This window comes from Helicoverpa armigera, chromosome 1 (assembly GCF_030705265.1).
Source record: "Helicoverpa armigera isolate CAAS_96S chromosome 1, ASM3070526v1, whole genome shotgun sequence".
In the NCBI taxonomy this organism is placed as follows: domain Eukaryota; kingdom Metazoa; phylum Arthropoda; class Insecta; order Lepidoptera; family Noctuidae; genus Helicoverpa; species Helicoverpa armigera.
Genome location: NC_087120.1, coordinates 16,409,634 through 16,426,436, shown reverse-complemented (window position 1 = coordinate 16,426,436; position 16,803 = coordinate 16,409,634). Strand labels below are relative to the sequence as shown.

General features: G+C 36.0%; 1 protein-coding gene across 2 annotated transcripts in view; it reads left to right on the top strand.

Moving 5' to 3' along the window:
• Window positions 1-16,803, top strand: part of LOC110372460 (sensory neuron membrane protein 2) — a 72,948-nt gene that overhangs the window by 31,835 nt on the left and 24,310 nt on the right. The window contains exons 5-8 of one of the 2 annotated variants that reach the window (XM_049840534.2): window positions 2,267-2,496; window positions 10,411-10,532; window positions 11,002-11,061; window positions 13,540-13,672. In XM_049840534.2, coding sequence (XP_049696491.2) covers window positions 2,267-2,496; window positions 10,411-10,532; window positions 11,002-11,061; window positions 13,540-13,649 — 522 coding nt within the window. In that variant the 3' untranslated portion in view covers window positions 13,650-13,672. Of the gene's footprint in view, window positions 1-2,266; window positions 2,497-10,410; window positions 10,533-11,001; window positions 11,062-13,539; window positions 13,673-16,803 lie in introns of those variants that run through there. The other variant, XM_021329198.3, reaches the window with a different exon arrangement.

The window sequence follows — 16,803 nt, the reverse complement described above, 5'->3', positions numbered from 1 at the left end:
TTCCCTTGAAAAGACAACTTGCTTGTTTTCCAGTTGTTACTCGTACTTATTCACAACATACACAAACATCTAATTTATGTAGAAATCTATTATTCTCGCACGTAACTAATGCTAATTGCCTGAAATTCTGTTTCAAAACTAAAGACAAATCCGCATAGAAATGTTACTCGGAACATTTTGACGAGTCCTGACGAGGTGTTGCAACCCTTAGTACGCCACGCTGGAGACAGGATCACATGCGAAGTTGTTTCGACGTGCATTTTGTCCAACTAGTAACAAGGTATCAGATCTGAATTAACTTCAATCCAATTACGAGGCAAAACGTTGTTCCCATTTCCTTTATGTCGTTGCAATCGAAACGATATATGCAAGGACTGCGTCGGAAATGTATTCAAGTTTCTATTGTCTGTTGGCCGCGACAGAAATCTCCCGTTTACTTATTTACTTTTGATACAGCACACTGCAAACTTTTAGTCGGCCGATTGTGTCTTTGGGCTCTTAAATTAGTATGAAGATGACAGAAAGTATATGTAAAACAATGATTAGGTGTTTGGCCGGTATCGGACCGACTAAAAACTTAGGTAAGAATCAGATTTTCTTTGAAAAAAATTGACAATCGTTGGGTTGACTGTCGGTCGACTGTTTAGTCAGTATTGTACGGTAAATGTGAAATAGTTTGTGACGTCTTAAAAACATGTTCGACGTTTGCAATACGATGAGTATTTGTAGTTTTTATTGAACTTATTTTTCTTGGTGTTATGCAGTGTTGCACTAGTTTGGTTGCACTCGATGTTCAATATTGACTATTGTCGAAGAGAAAATGGAAAAGGAAATGATTGTAGAATTGAATTTTGCTATTGTATGTGGTCGTGTGCTCCTGAAGGGTAGCTCTCTGTGTTATTGTGTATCTTTTATCAAACGGGTTTTTCATATTCTCAAAGAGTAATCGTCGTTGCCTTTGAATTTCTAGAACTAAGGGACATCTTAACGACCGGCCTTATCTCATCGATGAAAACTCAAGTTAATTATTTTATTTTTATAAAAAAAATTGTTTGCAGTTCCAACATGTATCAAAATAACGTCAAAATGTTGTAAGCAAATGATACAGTATTGAGTAGGTATGGTCAAAAATAATCGTGAAAAAAAGAAAGGTTTTGGATAATAAACTATTGGTAGATTGATGCTTGCCTTTTTAACCCTATCTTCACGCTCAGATTCATCGCAATTGAATATACTATTTGAAAGTACAACAAACTCACATCTAAAATATTAATAGCAAGCATTACATCCGAAGTTAGAACCGACACGAGTGTTAATACATACTAGGAAATTCATATTTGATTTCGCAATACGTTTTCTGCTTCGTCAAGTGCACGCTATGCACATCTACAATATTCCATGCAGGCAGGAAGTACGAACATACAAGTTGTGCTAAGTTCGCCCCTACTTAACTACTTACAACACATGTCTTGAACCGCCGAGTGGCTACGAATCTTGTACCTGTGGCTTTGTTAGTTTAGGGTGCGACTACATGATACAAGTAGCTTGGGAGTGTTGAGCACATACGCAGGTTAAATTCATTTTAAAAACGTGCGGGTCCAGCGACTCGCGCATATACCAAAGCAAAATACCCACCCGCGTGCTCTTGTCACTTGCGCATGTTAACTTGCTCCAGCTACATGCACCGTGTAGACGCACCTTTACTGCTAAGTTGGGTATTGAAGCTTAGGTTTCAACTATGAAATGTGCAAAATGAGCTTATTTCAATGCCTGCAGTTTGAAGGGTGTTTCGCTGATACTGCGAGTTAGAGTACAGACTGTCTGCAAACTTTTGGTCTGCCGACTGTTTGTTCGGGATCATAGATCGGTATAGGAATGAATGTTAGTACGCACATAACAACGATCTAAAATTTTCACGAATTTCCATAAAAATATTTAGTCTGTAGTGCGCGAGTATTCTTACATAAGAAGGCGCACGTATCTAGTCAAGCGATGCGTAATATGACTGCATGACACTTATTAAAAGAACCAATAACTTTAGATAGACATAGGCCTACGTTGGTTTTGCCAACGACTGAAAAAGGCCGTTATGCTGTAACTTTTGTACCTACATTAAGTATATAAGCAAATAAATATGTTGAGTTTGAGGTACATAGGTATACAATATTTGAATATCCACATGACCACACACATATATTATTCGTCGTTATCATAAGTGCACCTGTATTTTTTATATCTAATACTTACGTATAACTTTCTTTTACAGAAACAACAGCTCCCAAGCCAAGAGTACAGAGTACAAAGAGGGCTAAACGACCCCGCAGACTTAGGGAGGATCTTAAGCTACGCCGGGTCCCCATTCTTCCCCCAATGGCTGAACCTCACCACCCGGGAACCGAACGTGTGTATGGAGGTCAACGGCACTGACGCCGGAATTTTCGCTCCGTTCGTGGAAACTGAGAGGAGTATTTACGCTATAAACACTGATATTTGCCGGTGAGTGCTGCAATATCGATTAATTGGTCTGGTTTCAACCAAATTGGGCTTCCAGTTATAGGTTTCATGTTTTTTTTAAGTGATGTTATAGAGTTTACAGCTTGCCACTGAAAACTTTTAATCGGCAGATTTGTTTGGGCTCTTAAATCAGTATGGAAATCAATAGGTGTATTCACATAACAATCGGGAATTTTCCGGTATCAGACAGAGTAAAAACTTTTAGTAAAGATTCACGAATTTTACTAGCATTTTTATCATTTTACGTCGTGTGGGTACTTTAAGAATTGCCATGGATTGCACAAAGAGTTTCCATTTTCTATATCTAACCCCACTCAGAGACATTTAATGATTACTTAAGTCGCTCCTTAGTGGCGGAATGTCATACAAATCCTTCACTATGGCTTAAGTAACCATTAAATGTCTCTGAGTGGGGAGGTAAGTTTCAAAAGTCTATAATCAGATGCTTAATAACTGTTCTATGAGTTGGATTACTGAATTTTTTTTTTTTTTTTCAATTAATGGAACATACGAACAAGAAATCGTATAAAATGATTCACTAGAATATTGTGAATTCGATTCTGAAAGTTAATTATTTTTGTTCTTCTCTTACCGTTTTCAGAACTCTCATTAAGAATAGCATTCGGTAAAAATTCCAGTTCAACAGCGTATAGTTTTTTACTGAAATATATGTTTCAAACAGAAATATAAATGAAACGAATTTAATAAAAAATCCTCGGAAACGTCAAACGAATGTACGCTTTGATTTTATATCGATGCAAATAATCTATTTTTTTTGAATACCTATGTGTACCTGCTGACCTGAATAACTGAAATTCACAGCTTCATCCGAATTTCAAAGCCTTTTATTTGATAAATAAAATAAAAAATAGACAAATATTTGGATCGCTATTCGTGAAAAATGTTGTAGTTTTAATAAAGGATGATATAATAAAATATGCAATGCAATATTGTCGGAAACCTTATACTAAAAATTTAATAACTTCCTTTAAAACAAGCTTTCAATGTAGAAGCTATTTTCTAGACTAGATTAGCACCTTCATAAAAATATTTCTCTGTAAAGGAAAGTCTGAAATAATTTCAGCTGCCAGACGGGCTGAGCTATGCCGACACGAAAACATCTTAAGCTTCCCATTTTCGCAGACGTGAAATTTCCGACGGCACGAGCTCGAACCCGGTACCTTACGTATTCGAGCAGATATTGTCACTGTGCTCAACTCCCTTGACACTCGCTATTTCATATTTTAACACTATAAAAGTTTGTTATATAAATCCCGTTGCCATGGCAACTGCAAGAGCCAGTACATAAAATGGAACCTTCGCCGGTGTCTGTGTGAGTTCATTTCCTAGAATATTAGGGCGGGGCTTCGTCCTTCCAATATGTCCACGTTGAAATACATCACTCACACATACAAGTCAAAGGCATATACTGCAACAATTATTTTATCTCTGTCGCTCTTATGCAACTACAGTTTACAGGATCGCTATGTAAACAGTAAAGTGATTACGTGTGTGTGGGTGACTGCCGGCCCATTTATACATAGACACAGTGATACATACACACACTTAGGTAAATGTAGGGCACACGTACATAGGCACTAATACATAGACAGTATATAGCTTTTCAATGGAAAATATTTTATATTGCCTTTGAGGTGGGCAAGCTTTTATTTGATTGATTTTGTCATCATCAATGGTCTACCATCATTATTGTTTGGTCAAATTATTGTGCTGAAATTATAAAAGTTTTCACAATGTATGACAGAACAGGATACAAGTTTTTGGGGTTCGATTTTTTTTACAAAAGTGTCTACTTATTTATACATGCTTAATTAATTTAATGCTTTTCTAATTGCGAGTAAGAAACGATCGTTTTGGAAAAAATATTTCCAACAGGTTTTTTGATAAGTATATATGTATATATGGCATTATAATTAGACTAGATACACAAACCTAAGAATGTTATTCCTTCGTATCTATGAATAAACATAATTTTATTTAACGTCTAAGTTAAAAACTTTTCAAAGTGTTATAAGATTTGGATTCAAAAGGAAATAAGTTTGTTTGTTGCACTTTTCGAGTACCTACACACTGCAAACTTATACCGTCTTACCACAAAAACTTTTTAACGTCAGTTTAAGACTTGTCTAAAAAAATTTCAAATTATGACGTTGACATATAGTTCATTTTGGAGCCACATTATTTTTAGACAAGTGTAAAACAGTGTTTAAAGTTTTTGTAGTAAGGCCATTGGTGTTTTTTTAGAGAAAATCATAATTGCAATCAAAGTTTTCAGCCGATCTGATATGTGACTGATCCTTGGAATGTACTACCATTCATCTTCATACAGATTCATGTACCCAAACACACTATCGGTCGAATAAAAAGTGTGTTCTTAAGACTACACTAACATTTGACCGACTTAAGTTGAATTCAGTACAAAGATAGAAAGCAAAAAAGTTACTGTAAGCTCTTTTCAATGGCTTTGTAAAGTAATTCCCTAACGACTCGATAGAGACTGCATGGAGCTAGCTCTTGTAACAGTGCCGAAGCCTTTGAAAAATATATTTCTATGTAATACAATTTGACATTTAACTTATTCTAATAGGACTTGTAGTTTTGCTGGAAATTGTGATTAACTGTTTTTGTACCCTCCCTGACCCCGACCTCAGATCTTATGTAATTTATTTTTCCTATATATTTTGTCGTAATTTCTTCCTTTTTCGATAGATTTCATCTACCCATAAAGACTCGCATACTACATCGCATGATTTTAATATTACAACTTTCATTTATTTTTCCGGATAATAACGTTTACTATTTCACGATTCTCTCATGCACGTTTATAATACTACCAATTGCCGATGACAATCTTTAGTAATTAAATAGTTCTAAAACTAATGCTACGGAATTAAGTTGTATGATAATTTGCGCACCAAGAAAATGAACTTGTAAAACTCATACTAGCCACTCTAGTACCTACCAGTATTTTTCCTTTTTCCTTTTCCAAACACGTGACATTTGATTCTACGCAGATCACATGCATTGCCAATTGCGGTACAATATGATTGCAATTGAAAAATGCATCACTTGATGACTTTACAATGTATGCATTCAAGTACTGGTGGCAAAGTCCAGAAACCCTTTTTGTCCTGTTATTGCAAGTTCCTACATATTATTATTCTATTTGTATGTAGGTATGTATGTCTGTTCGTTTGTGTGTAAATCAAGCTCTTTGATGGGCGTTATTGAAATCAATTGAATGCTATTAGGGCACGGAGAATGACTGTACGAGTGGTGGTTGACTCGTGAGAAAGGTTTTATAACTTTTGGCACTACCCAGTAATCTACATCTTAGTAATTTGGCCAAGGCTCATAAATAAATAAAATAAAATAATCTTTATTTCGGATAAGTGACATCCATATGGGTTAGTAAACAAAGAACACTAAGTATAACCTATGTTAGTAAAAACCTAATATCTATCATAAAAGGACGGCTTAAAACTATAAGTTCTATGAAAAAAGGTTTTTCATAAAACTATTGAAACTTAGCTAACATTATTAATTACCACAGTTTAAGTGCATAAGTATGAATTTCCATTTAAATCTCCATAACAATGTAGTTTTCAATCAAGCACTTTATTTTTTCCCTAATTTCGAGCCATAAAAATACGAGCTGCAAATAAAAACCGTAGGCCCAGTTAGCCCGATACGTAAAGCCTATTCAATTCAGCGTGGACTACATTTCTCAAATTGGGGTTACCGGGTTCCCTAATTTTTGTCCCGTTTCACCCTTCGCTGAGGGTGGAAAGCTCTCGCTTCGCTTTTCACCGCCCTATGCCCGGTTAATCGATAAATTCTAGATCTATATAAATGGTACTAGATTTGTTGTACCTACTGCCGAGGGGGAAAATTGTGTTCATTTTAATTGGGATTTTTTGCAATTGCGCTGGGGATTTTATTTGCAAAGCTCGTGGTTGTATGTAAAGTCAAAGCCGCATAAATCAATTGTAATGTTAAGCAACGCTTGTCGCGGTCAGCAAGTGGATGGGTGACGATGCTGTCATGACGAGTTCTTCCGTGTTTCGGGAGGCACGATAAACTGGTGGGTCCCAGCTGTCATGTGAACGTGGCCGTTGGTACAGGTAGTCAGAAGCCAGAAAGTCTGAGAAGGGGTATTGGGTTGCCCGGGTAACTAAGAAGGAAGGATGAAAGTCATCATCTCACTAAACACAACTCGCTTAAAATTATTTCTGAAACCAAAGGCCCGCAAAAACCTAAATTAGTAAACCAGCTTGAATTTTTTCGAAATGAATTTTGAAGTTAAAATGTTTGATAGGCACGTGAAATTCTCCAATGTATTATTACGGATAACAGTAGGTCTGTAGGCCTGTCCGTCTGTCAGACTGTCCGTAATCCGAATAACCGCATTGTATTTGCCGCTCAAAGGTAATTCTGAATACATATTAGTATTCCATCTCTTTGTAATCTGTCTGAAATCTGCGTTTCGAGCCAGTTAGGGTATTGGGTATTGGCATATTGACGGTTGCTGAAAATGGAGATATCCAAATCAAATTAACATAGCCTACAGCTTTATACCAAATTCCCAATTACCTACCTCAATATTTTCAAAACAAATGAAAATATACGATATTAGGTTCACACTATAAGACATACCATAACTGCTTAATCTTTCACCATGATTTATTTTAGTCAAAAAATATCTAGGTACCTTACTCCGGACCTGCGTTTGAAACAGTTTAACGTTCCGAATTACCTTATAATCTTTTCAAAATAAATCAATATGAACGATATTTGGTTCCAAATTACAAGACATCACAATCGCTACTTATTATCATAATTTCCCCCCCCTAAATAATTTTATCTAAATAATGCATCTACCCAAGTTCGTACCTGCACTTGACACAGTTTAATTACTTTAATGCCTGGAATGTCTCTATCTTACATCTGCATACTCCATGCATCTCCTTCGAGCTATGTGGGTTGAATGAAACGCCACCCCCCTGCCCCACCCCACCCCCTCTGACGTCTATAGTACTTACTTTATAGCAATTAAAATCCAATCCAAGTAATTTCACCTCTGACTCCTGTGTTTATGACAAATCTTGTGGTAATGTACGACAAGTCCTTTGAAAGAACTTCCATATGTGCTTATTAGAAGTTTATTAGTTTTGTTTTCTTGTGTTTTCATTAAAGTATGGAAACAGGCTGCTTTGTGCATCTAATGAGCGTTCCTTTGTGTGTTTATAAGTAAGATATTAACTTTCAAAGGTGCATTGAAGTCCATCAAGTAATTTTAAAGAGAAATAGTAACTAACATACTGAATATTGTTTTTCGAACAAAGAATTGGTATTTCCGTAATTCCTTTTTCAGCGAGAAATGTATTTCCTTTGTCATACCAGATTGAAACATGGCTACTTTTATTATTCGGCGAAGTCTTCAAAAAGACCTTTTGTAAAAAAATATCCAAGAATTTCCGTCCTCACTCAAAGCTACAGTTTCAGAAAACGCAACTAACAAAATTCCAGTTCAATACCGTACACTTTGGTTACAGACCAACCTACGTGCATATTCCAAAAAACCAAATCTTTGTGCCTACTGCAACACAAAAACCACGATTTTTTACTGTACCTAGGCACCATAAATTGAATTCTAAAAATCACGGTTTTCAGACCCGCATCAAATGTACGCTACCGTTTCAATATATCAGTCGGCTTGTTCTAGGTAGCTAGGTAGGTTGCAACATGGGTCGGTAGAATCAATATGGCGGCGAGCACAATAACACGACTGATAGGCAGTAAGATATTAATCCCAGTAGCAGGTATCAGAAATCAGTGTATTGTTATTAAGTACCAATCATAGGACAGGTCAACCGAATATGTACGACTAGCCGTTCCTCGCGTATTCACCCGCTTTTCACGCGAGTTTGTATCCATACATAGTTAAAATACAGCAGATGTCATATCGGGATAGTGTAGCTTTCCGATAGCACAAGAATTTATTAAATTAGTGCAGTCGTTTTTGAGCAAACAAAATAAAATATTTCCCATTATTATAATATGAGTTTGTGTGGTTGTAAAATAGTTATCACTAATGCAGCACTTTCCACGGCTAGTCTTTTGATGGGTGACCATTTCCTTACCCTATTTCAACGTTCTCTGTGCCTCAGGGAACACGTAAAGCTGTCGGTCCTGTGCCTAATTTCTGCTGGTGTCAGACTGGCTCCCATCGGACTATGGGAGTATGGGAATAGAGAATACATTTGCACTCGAAACACAATTGCATTTGTGCATTTATTTGGCTGTACATTGTGTATCTAAACAAATTTAAATTTCGTATAAGCTAGTCAGAGCTAGTGAATTATGTAAAGATAACATATATTTGTAGCAAAGTGTCTTAATTAGGTATTGTGTGAATTGCTTACCAATATGTAAAAACATTTTGATATTTGAATGAAATAGATAACATTGTTAATGTAAGTATCGAAACTGGGTATTTCCAAAGAAAATACGTATGTAATTAAAGTTTCATCGCATAATAGGCATAGATATGCAAATACGTAATAATTACTAAAGATATTATTTAATCCCAAAATCGGCCAAACTCGTCACTGTCCGTAATACCGCGATAAGATGAAGATAATAAATATCGTAAACAATATTATGGACGTGAACACAACTTGCGAAACAGACTAGTAAATAATTTATTTTACATAAGATTTAAAACAAAAATCTTTTAAAAATATTGGTACTGAAGTATTAACAGTTTTTTTATGGAAAAAACTTATTCTTCCTCGGACCCTTCGGATGTTTTATATGATGCATTAATTATAATATTGGTTTCGAGAAGCCGAGAATTTCTGATTTCACACTAATGGAAATGTTCATTTTCCTTGCCTTGAGGCAGTTCTCGTAATTATAGTGGTACAAGGTGATTTTAAAAGGAGAAAATAATTTTAATCCGTTTGTAACAGCCATTTTATAACGTGAGCAAAACAAGTCGTTCGCTGCACTGACACAATAGTTCAATAATAAAATGGATTCTACGATACGATTGACAAAATAAAACTATTATAATCATTTCATTTATGTATTAAATGTACTGCACTATTTTATAAATACATGAGAAACTTTCTTGTATATAAATGGAAATTAAAGAACGTCATTAACTTTGCTGTGAAAGTTGAAGCCAGAATTTTTACATTCATGGACGGACAAAAATTTATAACGTAAAAATAGACACTAACAGGTTACTAATAGTTTTAAATAAATGCAATCTATACATAGCCCAAAGCTGTCGGTTCGACCATCCATAGCCGTCGGGAGTCGGGAACGCGCGGATTTATAATTCAAAGGGAAATGGTAATAGGTTCCCACGAATTTCCCGAAAACTGCCATTTCCAAAATCCGAAGTAACATGTGCTAGTCCACTTGTCAAATGCCTAGTTTAATTCATCTTCCGAGCCTTTTCCCAACTATGTTGGAGTCGGCTACCAGTCTAACCCGATGCGGCTGGCCTTTTTTTTTAACGTCGCAAAAACCATAAATTGACCCCTTCCGCTGTGGGTTAGCAGCGGTAAGGGAGTGTCAGACTCTTACTGACTCTAAACCGTCGTGTTCCGTCGTAGGCCTTTTATGTAAGGGGGCCCCCTTAGACTTAAACAAGGAGCAACTTACCTCCTCAACCCAGTTACCCGGGCAACCCAATACTCCTGGGTTAGTAGTAGACTGTTTGTCAGACTAACTGGTTTCTGACTACCCTAACGACTGCCAAAGATATTCAATGACAGCCTATCTTTTACAAGCTTTTATTTAACTTGCAATGTATGTATGTGTGTTCGGGTGGAATATTACAACTCCTTTTTTTTATTCTAGATCAGTGGAGCTGAGGTATGAGAGAGACTCGGAGTACGAGGGAATACCGACGGTGAGGTTCGCCGCAAACGAGTGGTTGTTGGATAATGATGACGGATGCTTCTGTCTGAACGTCACTAGAGGTGAGACTTAGTTAGTTTTATTAGATCCTTGTTTTAGTGGTAGGTTTGGCTAAAACTTTGAGTACGTTTGCAATAATTTTCCTGGATTTTGGTTACCATGGGGAAATGAAGGTGTGAGAAATTGTTCAAACGGGACGCGAGTGAAACCACAGGAATACAAATAGTCAATATGTACTCGCACCTTCATTTAATATATTTGCACGCTATTTTATAGAGGGCATGATGTAATTTGTGCTATTAGTGAATGTATCATTACAATAGCTTTCCGACCGCGGTTTCACCCGCGCCCAGAGATTACTGCTTCCCGTAGCCGGATGGTGACAAAAACACCTATGTCCTTCTCCTGGCTCTAAACTACCTCCCTGCCAATTTACAGCTAAATCGGTTCAGCCGTTCTTGAGTTATAAAGTGTGTAACTAACACGCCTTTAAATTATATATTTAGATTTGATCATAATTATTGATTGCAGGTATTAACCGGGATGACGGCTGTCTACTGCGAGGAGCAATGGAGTTGTACACATGTGTGGGTAAGTTATCACATTCTATACTATGTACTTGCGGCCCGCTTCGACTTCCCACGGGATAACACAATTTCCCCATTATTTGTATTATACATATAAATCTTCCTCTTTAATCACTCCATCTATTTTACAAATCCGCATGAAAATCGGTTGCGTAGTTTTGAAGATTTAAGCTTACAAAGGGACTCGGGGAATAGGGACATAAAAAGCGACTTTGTTTTATACTATGTAGTGATGTATCTACATTTGTCTGTGTGTATACCATACGTGCCCAACAGCCTTTGTGGGATTTTTCGAAAAAGGCCCAGGACACAAAGAAATGAACATAGATGGATTAAAAAAAGTATTTTAGCATCGGAAAATCTGTCTGTGCCGGTCCAACCACAAAAGGGAGTCCTTTGGTGATTTCATATACCTGTGGAATAATCCATAAAGGACCACACTCCAATATAAGGACAGTAAAAACTTTTTTGTAGAGTGACAATATAGAGATGGGCTGGTCATATTTTTTAATATCGAAATCCTACGTGATTAAAACGTCTACTGCTAAACAAAGGCCTCTCCCATTGATTTATAAAACGGTTTATAAGCAGCCTATTTTCAGCTCATGCTTATAATCTTTACCTCCACTGAATCTATTCTGACTATTGACTATTTTATAAATTATTCCTAGAATAAATAGAAAAATAGGCTTTACGTTGTTTTAAAGAAAACTAAATCTATATTTACATTAAAAAAATCACATTAAGCTAATAAAGGGCGTCGTAAAATAAGTCTACTATTATAGTTTACTATTGTCTTTTAATTTAAGTTCGTACTGAAAGTGATCTGAAGACCTGTACATGTTCATCACTAATTTTAATACTTAGAATATTTCTTCCTAGTTCGACATAACTGGTTCGATGAGTCTTAGATAACAAAATGCTTTTGTTTCCTGGTGTCAAGTTAGTTTAGGCTGACCTTTCTGGTGCCTTACTTATTATTACTTCATTATCTATATTTAATTTTGCATTATGCAGGTATTCCAATTTTAATAATAAGGAGTAATATTTTTGATTGTCACCTCCAAAATGTGATATTTATTTTAATGAGGCGCCAAGCAATTCATATTTGAAGCGTGACCGAACGCCAGAGTCTTTTATCTATCTATTCGTTGTTTGCATTGTATATTACAATTTTGCATAGATATATTAATATGGATGCAGGTCGCTTCCAACAGGTATCTGTGGAGATCAAAGGGGGAGGTTCAGCAGTGGACGTCCTAAGGCTGAGATGATGATGATATTAATAGGATCATTTCCAATTAGGGATTGGAAATGAATCCCATATTACCTTCAAATCTACGTATAGGTATACTATAGGAAAAGTATACCCATGTTAACCAATATTGTTTTTATAAACGCTACTGCTGTTTCCTACTACAGTTTTCAATACAGAAATAGCACAAACATTATGTGTTGTACAAGTTACTCTTGAGAACACTGCAATATACCTTGTTTCCAGTATTATTCTATTTTTATTGAACCCTGCGGCACCCGGCTCTAACCGCAGTTTCATCAGCAGTCGAACAAACAAACAAACAGACGTCCAATTTTATAAATGTACAAAACGAACGCTCTTCAATAGATTGGCTAGAACAATATTTTGTTTTAATTAATCAAAACTATTACTAAACTGCTCTCACCCTTTTTTTCGTTCCATAAAAATATCAATCTAATATTTGTACTATAAACAGGGCAATGGACAATTAAAATTGCTTTAATAAAACTTCAAAGCATATTTCCATTTAATAATAGTGTATCATATTAATATCAACAAATTGCTCCGGCTAAGTTTAAAGAGATCGTAATAACGAAATAGCCAATCTTATAACTCATATCGTTATTATTAAATAACTCATTTAATAAGCATTCTTTTATAATAAACTTACAGCTAAGAACTAATTGGATATGTTTCTCTCATTTCATTTTACACATTTTCGATCTAGAATATTAATCGCATGGTTCTCTGATATTATCCTTACTAACATCATACGTATATGCTTAACTTACTCTGTCTGTCTGTCGCATTTTCACTCCAATACCCATCATCGGCCTTTCAGCCTTTGTATCGTCCCACTGCTGGGCTGCGGCCTCCTCTCACACAGAGAAGGATTGAGCATTAATCACCACGCTTGCTCAATGCGGGTTGATGATATCAGACTTTTTAGGCCAGGTTTCCTAAAGATGTTTTCCTGCACCTTTTCTATCAGTATTGTTGTCTTAAGATATACATAGAAAGTACATACAAACTTAGAAAAGTTTCATTAGTATTTGCCTGAAGTGGAATCAATCCCATACTTGCGAAATTGGTGCTTTACCCATTAGTTAGAGTATTAGACCACCAAGACTTAACTACTCAACCAACATAAATGAAATTTTGTATACACACAGATATTTTCTAAATCCTGAGACAGGACAAAGGCTACGTTTCATGCGGTTACAGGAAGTCCTTCACCCAGGATACAGGCAGAACTGTATGCAACAACTAGTTTTCGCAAAGCGCAAGCATCAAATCATTTTCTTATGCTCTTGGAAAATATTATAATCCTTTGATCTGAGAGGAAATTGGTTTGCGGCGATCAGTTGACAGGCGATCTGATGGAACACTAGAGGTATTATTGAGAACTAGTTTATAAATCCTTTGTGCAGGCTAACTTTCATGACGGGGATTTTAAATAAATGGATTTTAATTATTCTAAGGTTCGGTTTCTTCTTAAATTGTTGGACGATAAAAGTTATTAGTTATTTGGAGTGATGACTTGCGCAAGACGGCTGGCAGGAGCTGGATGCGAGAAGCCGAAAATCGATCTCAGTGGCGTGCACTTGGAGAGGCCTATGTCCAGCAGTGGACTGCGATAGGCTGATGATGATGATGATGATGATGATGATGAAAAGTTATTTCTGTAATTTATGACGTATCAAGAGGTACATTGTAGGATTTTTATGCGGTATCGAATACTAATAGGTATTTTAAAGTTGAAGATTTTGTTTTGTTAGTTTAATCGCGCTAAGCTCAGGAAAATTTCAAAAGGATTTCAAAAATTATTTCAGTGCTGGATACTTAGCTCATTTATGGAGGAAGGCTTTAGGCTACTTTTTATCCGGGTTAATGCAGAGGTTCCCACGTAATGTGAGATGAAACCGCTGGCAGAAGTTTGGTAATAATGATATTGAGGATATCAAATAGGCTGTCGCACCAACGACTGGTACCTACTCAGCTGCATCCGGATGGACTGGAAGTCGACCCCAAACGCTTTAGTTTTGGTAACTTATTTGCAGTATTCTGTAATAGGGATGTAGACAGTACACAGCCTTGATTAGATGTAATTAACTTATGACAAATACCCATAGCACTTGGATATTATCAGAGCCATGCAACAAAGGCATTATGACTGTTATGCAAGTTATCCAAGTAAGTATGTCATCGGGCTAATTAGATGAGTCGAATGAGAGGGCCAGATATGTCTATGTACTTATAGGTATCTAGATCTACAGGTAAAGTTGACCTTGCTCGAGATTTTCTTGCAGAAACAGCATTTATATGGACTAGACTACCTCTCTGTCTGACTCTCTCTCCTGCCCTTTCAACATTCCTAAACTAAAAAAAATCTTTCCAGTTTTACTTAAGACGTAATCGTTAGTCAATCATTATAAAGTCGTGCTTATGTCCTAATATTAGATCGGGTATAGTGTTGTGTCCTAATATATAAGTACTTATAACCGCTTGTTACACCCGTAATAAATACTACATACATTTATCTCAAATGTACCGTCTTCAGTAGGCACTACCTTTATCACTGTGGATGCATATAATTTGAAAACACCACAAGCAATAAAGTATTTTTTCTGTAATTCCTATTAAATTCTCACAAAGCTGCCAAGTAGTAAACTATTCATCTATCTAACATCTTCCATGATACGAGTGAAACCCCGAGGCAATACTATATTAATTTATAAATATCTAGTGAGCAATCCAGGGGCAATATCATTTGTTAAAAACATTTGATTGATAACAATTCACTGATTAAATATTATAGTATGCAAATAAGATTTTCTGTCATATAATTAATATTTTCGATGATCTTTAACTAAGAATAAATCATCAAGAACATCTCATTAGTGATCTAAGAGCTATTTAAAAGTTATGACGTCATTTATACAAATTTCCGCTATCGGTTTCACCCGTATCCTGAGGGAACTATTTCTTGTACCCTGATGTAAAAATGTATCCTATTCCCTTCCCCTTATCTTAGCTACCTCCCCATTAATTTTCAGCCACATTGGTTAAGCCGTTCTCGAGTTTATAACTGGTGTAAGTAACACAATTTTCTTTCTATACTTACCGACATAAATAAGGTGAACGAAAATAAAATCCAACTCTCTGGAACCAACACAGTGTCAAATTCCTTATGGTTTAAGTTATTTTTATAGTTTTGTCATCAAATAAAATAAAAAGTATTATGTACCTTTGTAGGTAAGAATACCTTAAAGTTAAGCCCTTTATTCTTAAAGGGTTTAAGTGAACATAATATCATAATTTTGTGTGAAGCCCTTTTGATAAAAATAAGTGACAATCTCTGTTTGTTTGTACCACGGACATCCAAAACGTCATAGGTGGATTCAAAATTATTACTTTCGGATTTTGAGTCAACAACACTGTTTTTGTTAAATCCGGAAAAGAGTGACTCAGAGTGAGAGACCGGGTTCTGTAGGCTTTCACTAAAAGTCTACACCCATCTCTTTTTAACTTTCGACGTCGAGCGCAGTTTGTAAAAAAACATAATATCAAATATAAGCATGAGGTAATAATTTATAGAGCATCAAACATTTCTCTTATAAATAACGATCAATAGAATAAAAAGTAAAATGATTACTGCAATTAAAATTCTTTGCAGTCAATAAAAGACACACAAGCTACAATTACTCATTAACTCAATAAAAAAACGCCAACTTTTTTGTGAAAATAAACGGTAGTTATCCATATCGTAAGGCTAATAACAAATAGTCCTTTATATTGATTGATAGGCACGTTTATTTATGTTAAAAATACACTTTTTATCCACACACTGGCGACTAAAAAGTTGGTCGACAGTTGACCCGATGGATAACATTTTTTTTCAAAGAAAATTTTGATTCCATTCAAATCAGTCGGCCCGCTACTGGTTAAATGTCCGATTTTTGTAATGTCAAAGTCAAAGGTTTTTATTTCATTCAGCCCTATTACAGGTACTAAAGAAACGTCAGGCTAGTTGCACGGTTCCAAAGAGTTGGTCTTATGGAGAAGAACCGGCAAGAAACTTGATAGACACTCTTAATATGCGTACTATTCATCTTCATACTGATTTATAAGCCCGAACCAACTATCGGCCGACTAAAAGTTTATAGTGTGTACTCTTAAAGTGACGTGTCAGAACTAGTCAGAAGTTACGATAATGTTTAAGTTCAAGCGTATTATTAGGCAAGAGGCCACCGCCTCACCTCTGACCCGGTGCGGAAATCGAACGTATGTTTACACTAGCGGCGCCCGCGCAGGCTGTACTCATAACCTTGTGGCACGACGATCACACTTGCCGGTTTTTGATGATATGCTAAAAATATGAAATTGGAGCTTTGTATGGGGTTTTGAGGTTCAGCAAACAATCGTTTTCACTAGTTGGCTGAAAATAGAAAAGGTCAATTTTGACAAAAAAAAACTCTAAAATATTAA